Consider the following 9,782-nt stretch of genomic DNA (forward strand, 5'->3'; position numbering starts at 1 on the left):
TGAGAGGTGCCCAGTACTGGAGGATGTGGGGTGTGGGAAGGTACTTCTTCAGGGCAGGATATGGGTGCTGGGCCTTGAGATTTGTGGAGGGAAGAATTTACTCACCAGGCTGAGGGCTTGTAAGAGGACAGCTATGGTGCCAGAGGCTTTCTGTTGTTAGGCCAGCAGTTGGAGCGATTTGAGGGCTTGGCCGGCTTTCCATTCCTAACTCTGCTTGTTATTCTTTTCCAGGGTTATTCAGGCATCCGCTGTGAGCGCATGCTCTCCTGCCGGGAACTCTCCTGCTTCAATGGCGGCAGCTGCCGGACCACAGCGCTGGGTCCTCGCTGCTCCTGCCTGCCTGGGTGGGCTGGACCGGAATGCCGCCTGCATGCCAACAGCAGCTGTGCCAGCATGCCCTGCCACAATGGGGGTGCTTGCCATGAGACTGCTGACCCCCCTTATTTTCAGTGCCTTTGTCTTGGTGACTACACGGGGTTTCGCTGCCAGACCCGCACCCTGAAGCTCCCCGAGGTCCACTGCCCACTGAAGGAGTGTGCTGCAAAGGCCGGGGATTTCTACTGTGACAAGATGTGCAACAGTCCAGCCTGCCACTGGGATGGCGGTGACTGTTCCCTGCGAGTTGATGATCCCTGGAAGCAGTGCGAGAGTCCCCTGTGCTTGCAGCTCTTCAACAACAGCCAGTGTGATGAGATGTGCAACACTGCCGAGTGCCTTTACGACAACTTTGACTGCAAGAGCCATGAGTCCAGCTGCAAGTGAGTCCTGCCACTGCCTCTTGAGTAGGGGAGACATCTAGTTGTGTATACTGCACCAGAGACCCCTGGAATCAAGGGCCACCCCAACTAAATGAGGAACCAAGACTAATTTTAGGCAGTGTAGGGGTGCTGTGCACAAACATGGGTGCTTCCACTGAGACCTATAAATTTATGTCCATCCCTACGTCCGACACCAAACATGGCAGAGTCTTGGTATTATTTGCATGGATTCCTTCTATGTGATCCACTTGACTAGCTCTGAGACTTGGCCATGTTAGCTGTGGGGTGTAGGAATCTGCTGCAGACCCATAATGCCTTGTGCCCTTTCCTCCTTATGGCTTAACAAGGCACCAGCGAGCTGTATTGGCATAGGGTTGGTTATGACAGGCGTGACTCAGTTCCTTCTCCTCCTCCATCTTCCACAGCCCTGTCTATGAGAAATACTGCTCAGATCACTTTGCTGATGGCCATTGTGACCAGGGCTGCAACAACGAAGAGTGTGGCTGGGATGGGCTGGACTGTGCACTGGAGGTGCCTGAGCGCTTGGCGGACGGCGTTCTGGTCATCACTGTGCTGCTACACCCTGACGAATTGCGCCGCACAAGCACCACCTTCCTGCAGAAGCTGAGTTCCATTTTGAGAACCTCCTTGCGCTTCCGCCGTGACAAGGACGGTAACATCATGATCAAGCCATATTACGGGTCTGGCAGTCGGCCGCCATATTATGGATCTGGCGGTCGGCAACGCAGGGAACTGGAACAAGAGATTATTGGGTGAGTCACACAGAGGAGCTGAAGAAAAGCAAGGAGCTTTGGGGGCTCAGAGAGCTGCTTGGTTGGGGGGGGGGTGTTATAGTACCCAAGCCTCAAGGAACATAGAGGGAGGGATATAAGAAGGTTCTGAATTGGAAGGAGAGGTAGTTTGGCCCAGAGGCTCAGCTAAACTACTTCCAACAGCCTTCACAGAATAAGGCAGCTGTGGGGGGTGGGGGTGGGGGGGGACGCAGGTGGCGCTGTGGGTTAAAGCCTCAGCGCCTAGGGCTTGCCGATCGAAAGGTCGGCGGTTCGAATCCCCGCGGCGGGGTGCGCTCCCGCTGCTCGGTCCCAGCGCCTGCCAACCTAGCAGTTCGAAAGCACCTCCGGGTGCAAGTAGATAAATAGGGACCGCTTACCAGCGGGAAGGTAAACGGCGTTTCCGTGTGCGGCTCTGGCTCGCCAGATGCAGCTTTGTCACGCTGGCCACGTGACCCGGAAAGTGTCTCCGGACAGCGCTGGCCCCTGGCCTCTTAAGTGAGATGGGCGCACAACCCCAGAGTCTGTCAAGACTGGCCCGTACGGGCAGGGGTACCTTTACCTTTTACTTTGGGGGGGGGGAACCTATAGAACTGGCATACAAATCTGAGAGTTCTGAGGAAATACTAACAAATCCACAAAAACTGTTTTGGAGCTGATAACAGGATTATTTAGTGATAGATTTCCATAACTAGACGGGAATTCATTCAAGCGTTTTTATACAACTTTATTATATTATTCAAGAACCGCTTCTGATGTCTAACTGCTTTCTTAGCCAAAGTACCAGAAGGTGGCTAATGAAATAAAAGAAGCAAGCGAGTGCCTGAGATAGTGGTGGATCTCTGGAAGCTTTAGGTTAATGCCAAGCAAGTGGGTTGCATGCATCGTTAAGAACAAATGGGGTAAATGTGATCTGCTTAGGAAGAGTCCGCCTGCGTTTTGTAAGAAGAGATTGTGCTTCACAAATACATTAGGATTATTAAAGCTACTGATAGAATCTTGGGTGGTCTTTTCCTTGATGTGTGTATTTGGAAGTGCCCATTCTAAAATTCACTGTGTAAAAAGCAACAGACCTTGTTTCCTGCACCAAAGAATAAATGGGGAGCAGGACCTTTTGTGGAGCTGGCTGACTTGCCTTGTCCTAGGATTGTGTGTGCTACTAGATAAGGAGTTCTAGGCCCTCGTAACACTTGCTTCTTCCTCCAGGTCTGAGGTCACTCTTGAGATTGATAACCGACTCTGCTACCAGGCTTCAGACAAGTGCTTCCCTGATGCAGATAGTGCTGCAGACTACCTGGCTGCCCTGTCAGCGGTGGAGCGCCTAGAGTTCCCATACCCCCTCAAGGCTGTGCGAGGTGAGGGCAGCAGAGGAGTCATTTGCTGGAAGCAGAATTTGACTGGGTTTGGAGTTTTCAGGAAGGTCATGACAGGGTCTCCTAATAGGGCAGTATTGTTTCTACAGGTGAAAAGATCAAAGAGGAAGGCGAACTTAAGCTGGTGCCATTGCTGGTGGTGGCATGCCTGATTCTGCTGGTGATCCTGGTGCTGGGTGTGCTAGTGGCACGGCGCAAAAGAGAGCACAGCACCCTCTGGTTCCCTGAAGGCTTCAGTCTGAAGAAAGAGAGCAGCAATAAGAACCGGCGTGAGCCTGTGGGTCAGGATGCCCTAGGCATGAAGTAAGAGCCTTTCATTCACCCAGAATGAAACCTCAGTTCCTGCAGCAGGTTTCAGCTTCTGCAGGGGATGGTCAGCTATCTGTGACTTGTACTTTGCTCCCAATTGTGCTTTAGTTAGCTGATGGAGAACTTTTCCTTCATTTTGTGGTGTGGGAAAGAGCAAGAGGGTGTAAGCCCATAGGCTTGGTGTTTGCCCTGCATTACTGTTTGACTTCACTGTGTATCTTTCCCCCTGCTGCAGGAATATTGGCAAAGGAGAGAGCCTAATACCAGACAGCTCAGAAGACTGGCTGGAAGAGTGCCCAGAGGCCAAGAGACTAAAGGTATTCCTTTTGAGACTTTGTCTGGCTTAAGAAAGGGGATTCCAGCTCCTCACAAGAGCTACCCCACTGCCTCCCCCGCCCTTTCTCTTGGTGTCCGCAGGTATTACTCCCTGCATCAGACTACTGTGGGCCTGACTCATTAGTGTTTGCAAGCAGCAATGAAGTAGTTTGATGCACTAGGTGAATAGGCGCATATTATGTCTTTCCATAATAGCTACAGGCCCGTGTTCATCCTTGCCAGGTGGAGGAGCCAGCCATAGATCGTGAAGACCCTGTGGACTGCCGTCAATGGACACAGCATCACTTGGTGGCAGCAGACATCCGCATGCCGCCATCTATGGCCCTGACGCCACCCCAGGGTGAATTTGATACTGACTGCATGGACGTCAATGTCCGTGGACCAGGTAATTGGGAATAAGGGCAGCGAGTTGGGTCTGCGAGCGCTCATATGGAGCTTTTGCAGACAGTGTCTGATGAACAGAATAGATCTGTTACTTCCTGTCTTCTGTAACAAGTCCCAACATGTTTTGTTCTAATCCAGTATGTGGCACATGGGAGAGGAGAAACAGAGCAAATCTTTTAAAAAAAGCCAAACACAACAGCAACAACCCTTGTTGGGATCTCCTTACAGATGGTTTCACTCCACTTATGTTGGCCTCCTTCCGTGGTGGTGGTGAAATGGAGACTGAACTGGCTGAGGAAGAGGAAGCAGATGACTCCTCTGCCAACATAATCTCGGACCTAATCTGCCAGGGGGCTAACCTGAGTGCCCAGACAGACCGCACAGGTGAAACTGCCCTGCATTTGGCTGCCAGATATGCACGGGCAGATGCTACCAAGCGCTTGCTGGATGCTGGTGCTGATACCAATGCACAAGACAACACAGGGCGCACACCACTTCATGCTGCCGTGACTGCTGATGCCCAGGGAGTCTTCCAGGTGGGTCTCACCCAATGGACTAGTGTGGCCTTTTAAATCCTGGACATAAATCCCCCTCCTCTGTCTTGCTCATGTTAACAGCATGTTCCAGTTCCCTTTTTAAGTGGAGAGCCCCTGTGATGGTTACCACCTGGAAGTTATTCTTGTGTTATCCACTCATTACCTCTCTGGGGACACAATGAAAAGTTAGTTAGCCTGGCTGTACTTTGCACTGATAAGAGTGAATGAGAACCTAAGAACTGTACTTGAGGCAATAGTGTTACTGTGCACATGCTGCCTTGGATGGTGTGTGTTTTTGGCACCAACCTAACACACCAACATGTTCTGTTGCTAGATCCTGATCCGGAATCGATCTACAGACTTGGATGCCCGAATGGGGGATGGTTCAACAGCACTGATCCTAGCAGCCAGGCTGGCTGTTGAGGGCATGGTGGAGGAGCTGATTGTCTGCCACGCTGATGTCAACGCTGTGGATGAGATGGGTACGTAACCCCCAGGGAGGCTGCGGGGCTGAGTTCTTTTACTTGATTAGTCTGCATTATGCTGAACTTCAGTGGGAGGCCTCCTCAGAACTACAACATGCATTGCATATGTATTCCAAATTAATTCCACAAATGCACTTCCTGAACCTCCAGTCTGGTTGCCCTGGGCATCTCTCAAGCATCAGTAATTCACTTGGCCATTCTCCTGACTCCTGCTTCCCTCTCTAAGCTCCTTAGATGCATTCTGATGAGGCTCTGCAAGGCATCATAGAGCCCTGAGTGCCAGAGGTGGAGGGAGCAAAAGGATGGATTACACACATGACAAGGAGTGTGGGATTATTATTTCTCTCTCTCTCTCTCTCTCTCTCTCTCTCTCTCTCTCTCTCTCTCTCTCTCTCTCGTCACATTCTTGAGAGTCAATAGGACACCCCCCCTCTCTGTTACCTATTTTTTACTGGCTCTACTTTTTTCAGTCTGTCTACTGAACTGCTGGAAAGGGGACAGAAAACTCTTGCCAGAACTGATTGGGTGCAGAGGATTTCCCTCTCCAAGCATCCATTGCTGACATACTCTTGCCCCCAGCCAGAGTTCTAAACTATTTGCTTGCAGAGGGCATCCCCTGCCCTTCCAGCATTCCACCCATTTTGCCTTTTCCTATTACAATCCACCTCCCTGCCCTCCTTTCCCCCTCTCCCACCCGCATGAAAATAAGCCAAGATCCACGTGTGGCCCTTGTTCCTGATGTATGAAGACAATGCCTTACTGTGTGGAGGGGTATTAAGAGAGTAGGGCATGGTTTTGGTGTGCAGGGTCGAAATGACAGAAGACTTTTTGGGGTGGGGGGAAACCTGCTGGTGATTCTGGGGACCCTGTAGCTGCTTGACTCTTGCATGGACATGCATCTCCATAACAAAGCAGCTGATTTGCTGAGAGGACAAATCCAGAGTCTACAGAAGGTCCAGCATTAAAGCACAGAATAAGCAGCAACAGGCGAGGATGGTAGTGAGGAGCAAGGTGGTAGCTTTAGATTGAGGAGAGTTAGGGGAGCTGATGCAGCAGAATACTTCTAGTGGGATCTGAGACTCTGATACTGAGAACTTACCGTAATCCTCATGGTGTCATTCCTCTCAGGTAAATCAGCCCTGCACTGGGCAGCAGCTGTCAACAATGTAGAGGCCACGATTGCGCTGCTGAAGAATGGCGCCAACAAGGACATGCAGGACAGCAAAGTAAGTTCTTTATTGCATTTTTTTCCTCTTTAGGGAAGCTTTTAATGTTTGATGTATTACAGTATTTTAATATTTTTTTGGAAGCCGCCCAGAGTGGCTGGGGAAGCCCCGCCAGATGAGCGGCAAATCAATCAATCAATCAATCAATCAATCAATCAATCAATCATCATCATCATGTGATGCTTTAAGTTTCATGTGTCCCTATAACTTGGCAGAATCACATCTGTTGCTGTAGGCTTCTTCTGACAGGAGCAGCTCTTTCCATCCCTGTAAATGTCTTTAAGCTAATCCTGGTCGCTCCCCTACCTGTATATGGTGGGGAGGTTTACAGGGGGACAAGAAGCTCATGGCTCCTTTTCTAGAACGCTTTGTAGTATGTGCTCTTCATCACCCTGTCCTCTCTGCGGCAGGAGGAGACACCGCTGTTCCTTGCAGCCCGGGAAGGCAGTTATGAGGCAGCCAAAATCCTGCTGGATCACTTTGCCAACCGCGAAATCACAGACCACATGGATCGCCTGCCACGCGACGTGGCTCAGGAGCGCTTGCACCACGACATTGTCCGGCTTCTGGACGACTACAACACCGTGCGCAGCCCACAGGGGGCGTTGCCCGCCGGCCACTCCCTCTCCCCTCTCATGTGCCCTCCCAATAGCTTCTTGCCCAGCTTGAAGCCCACGCCACAGGGCAAGAAGAGCCGGCGCCCTAGCACCAAGAACGCGACGGCAGGCAGCAGCGCCAGCCTGGCAAGGGAGAGCAAAGAGGCCAAGGCACGTGCCAAGAAGCTCAACCTGGAGTGCCAAGGCTCTCTCCTGGAGAGCTCTGTCACCCTGTCTCCCGTTGACTCACTGGACTCCCCCTATGTGCCCAATCCTGCCTCGCCAGGGGTCTTCCACCCAGCCAACTCCTCCATGTCAGTGCCCTCCACTCCCATGGTCCATGGCATGATGGAGGCGCCCTTTGCTGTCAGTCTGGCACGCCTGAGCGACCTAGGGGATGGCACCCTCCTCTCCATGAACCGCCTCTCAGTGCCACCAGGCCGCATGGGGCTCAGCCTGGGCATGGTGAGCCCTGTGGCCATGCCCTTTGATTGGCATGCCCGTGTCCCCACTTCCCAGTGCCAGCCAATCATAGGGGTTGTGCACCCTGCCGCCTCCCATCCCAACCTGCACCAACCAGGCCAGGCTTTCCCACCAGGGCTGCTTCTGCCCAGCCACATGGCCATGGGGCACAGCTCCCAGGGTCTGCCCAACTCAGCTCCTCCACAGACCAAGGAGGCAGCCCAGCCCATGCCCCCGCCAGCTACCACCATGAGAACCAACCAGCCTGTCTCACCCCAGGAGGCCCAGGGGGCGCCCCGTGCAGGGCCCCCACAGTACCTAAAGCCCGCAGGGGTGGAGGATTACCCGACACCCCCTTCTCAACACAGCTACACACAGGGGCAGGACGCGACCCCCAAGCACTTCCTCCATCCGCCCAGTGAGCACCCCTACCTAACTCCTTCGCCAGAGTCCCCAGAGCAGTGGAGCAGCCCCTCGCCCCACTCCTTGTCCGACTGGTCTGAATCTACTCCCAGCCCGACTGTCCTGGGGCCCAGCCACACCCAGCTGCCTTCGGTGGAGCCATCCGCTAAGATGCAGGTGTTTGCGTGAGGAGGTGGGTGGTGGAGCAGATCCCAGAGGCCTGTGTCCCTCTGTGGCCCCCATTGGGGCCTGCACTTGCCTCAGGGGCTCCTGTCGTCGTTTCCCCTGACTGTGTTTTTATAAAAGAAAAACTCAAGTGTAAAAAGGTTTTTTTAAAAAAAATAAAATAAAATATGCCTGGTCTTGGAGGGGGAAGGCATGGCCTCCCCGTTCCCTCACTGCCACAGAGCCCAGGCTGGCCCTCTCTCCCTTCCCCTTCCCTGTAACCATGGCAACGAGGTTTCAGGGGAGGTTTTTTTTAAAAAAGGAAGAAAATAAACTCTCTCTCTCTTTTTTGTATAAACACTGCATTTACTCCAAACGCTTTATTTTTTACAATGTATGCAATGTCAGAACCCCTGTCTTGCCACTCTTCTTCCTATGGGTCTTGAGCTGTGAGGAATGGAGAGGAAACTGCCCCCTTGCTCCCCCCCTCTGCATGGCACTGTCTCTCGGGTCGAGCACCCACCTCCCCTCCCACCATGTTGGGGCGGGATTCTGCTCACTGTATTTGTGTACTGGGTACGCAGCATTAGCCCAGACTGGCATTGCTATGCAGAGGGTCGAGCCCCAAACCTGCCCGCTGTCCTGCAGGAAACTAAGCCCCATAGCCCCCCCCCCCAAACTTGGCACTTCTTCACATTCCAGGTTAATTTATTCATCTTAAATTCTACAGCATTCCCACCCTGTCACCCACAAAATCCCCCTTGACTTTCCAAATTGCTTCAGCTAACGCTAGCCATGGTCATGGGGATTTTTTCAGTCTCCAGAGTATTCTGAGCCACTCTTGTTTTCCCCTTTTATTATTATATTTTATTATTATTATTATTCCTGGCCTTTGCTAACATTCCTCCCATCTGGTCCAAGGCCGCCTTCGGCCTACATCGGCAAGTTACATTTTTTCCTGTACGACGAGTTCCTTGCCCCTGTGGTACTGCGTGGGAATCTTGGGGGCAGCCCCAGACACTAAAAAGAGTTTCACTCTGTCGTGAACGGTACTGAGATAGAACACAAAATGCTTCCTCTGTTTCTCCTCAAAAACATCTGGCCCCAGCAGCCAACTACCTACACTTTCCTCACTCCCTGACCCTCCCCTCGCACTCTGTACATTCCAGCTATCCCTGGCTGTAAATACTGCTGGTGGGAGCAGGTGCCCAGGCAGGACCTTGGTCCGGTGGTGACCGCTGCTTCCTTCCCATCCCACCCCCCTTCCCTTCCCATGCTCTGTAGCTATAGTGGGGGAATGGCCCTGCGCAAGTCAGACCTCTCTTGTCATAGAAGGACCATTTCTAGCTCATTTAAATAAACAAACAAAAAAACTTTTTTAAAAAAACAAATTAAAAAAAAAATCCAGTGTAAACCAAGTAGCTTTAAAGCAGCTGGGTGCTTTGTGTACAGAGCGGCTTGAGCCGCGGCATAATAAACATAGCTAATAAGGAAATCGCCTCTGCTTCCTCTGTGTGTCTTTTGTTTCTTTTCATTTCGTAGTTGCAAGTTCCGGCTGTGTAGCAAGCCACTACGTATTTACATATATCTATACAGTGGTACTTCGGGTTAAGAACTTAATTCATTCCGGAGGTCCGTTCTTAACCTGAAACTGTTCTTAACCTGAAGCACCACTTTAGCTAATGGGGCCTCCCGCTGCTGCCGCGCCGCCGGAGCACGATTTTTGTTCTCATCCTGAAGCAAAGTTCTAAACCCGAGGTACTATTTCTGGGTTAGTGGAGTCTGTAACCTGAAGCATATGTAACCTGAAGCGTATGTAACCCGAGGTACCACTGTAGTCTACTACAAATAGATTCAATAAGTTTTGTCTTGTTGTCCTTCCATTCTGGGACACTATGAAATACAGTCGTACCTTGGTTCTCGAACGCCTTGTGACTCAAACGTTTTGGCTCCTGAACG

General features: G+C 51.7%; 1 protein-coding gene across 4 annotated transcripts in view; it reads left to right on the plus strand.

The window, feature by feature from the left end:
• The window catches only part of NOTCH3 (notch receptor 3), a 57,706-nt gene extending 48,388 nt beyond the window's left edge, over positions 1-9,318 (plus strand). Inside the window, exons 25-34 of one of the 4 annotated variants that reach the window (XM_079965837.1) lie at positions 232-758; positions 1,184-1,531; positions 2,756-2,904; positions 3,012-3,225; positions 3,467-3,548; positions 3,763-3,952; positions 4,090-4,487; positions 4,822-4,969; positions 6,101-6,198; positions 6,609-9,318. In XM_079965837.1, the coding sequence (XP_079821963.1) occupies positions 232-758; positions 1,184-1,531; positions 2,756-2,904; positions 3,012-3,225; positions 3,467-3,548; positions 3,763-3,952; positions 4,090-4,487; positions 4,822-4,969; positions 6,101-6,198; positions 6,609-7,847 (3,393 nt within the window). In that variant the 3' untranslated portion in view covers positions 7,848-9,318. The remainder of the gene's footprint in view (positions 1-231; positions 759-1,183; positions 1,532-2,755; positions 2,905-3,011; positions 3,226-3,466; positions 3,549-3,762; positions 3,953-4,089; positions 4,488-4,821; positions 4,970-6,100; positions 6,199-6,608) is intronic. The other 3 variants (XM_079965838.1, XM_079965839.1, XM_079965840.1) reach the window with 3 other exon arrangements.
• The last annotated feature ends 464 nt before the right edge of the window (positions 9,319-9,782 follow it).

The sequence above is a fragment of the Podarcis cretensis genome (assembly GCF_951804945.1).
Source record: "Podarcis cretensis genome assembly, chromosome: 2".
Taxonomy (NCBI): Eukaryota; Metazoa; Chordata; class Lepidosauria; order Squamata; family Lacertidae; genus Podarcis; species Podarcis cretensis.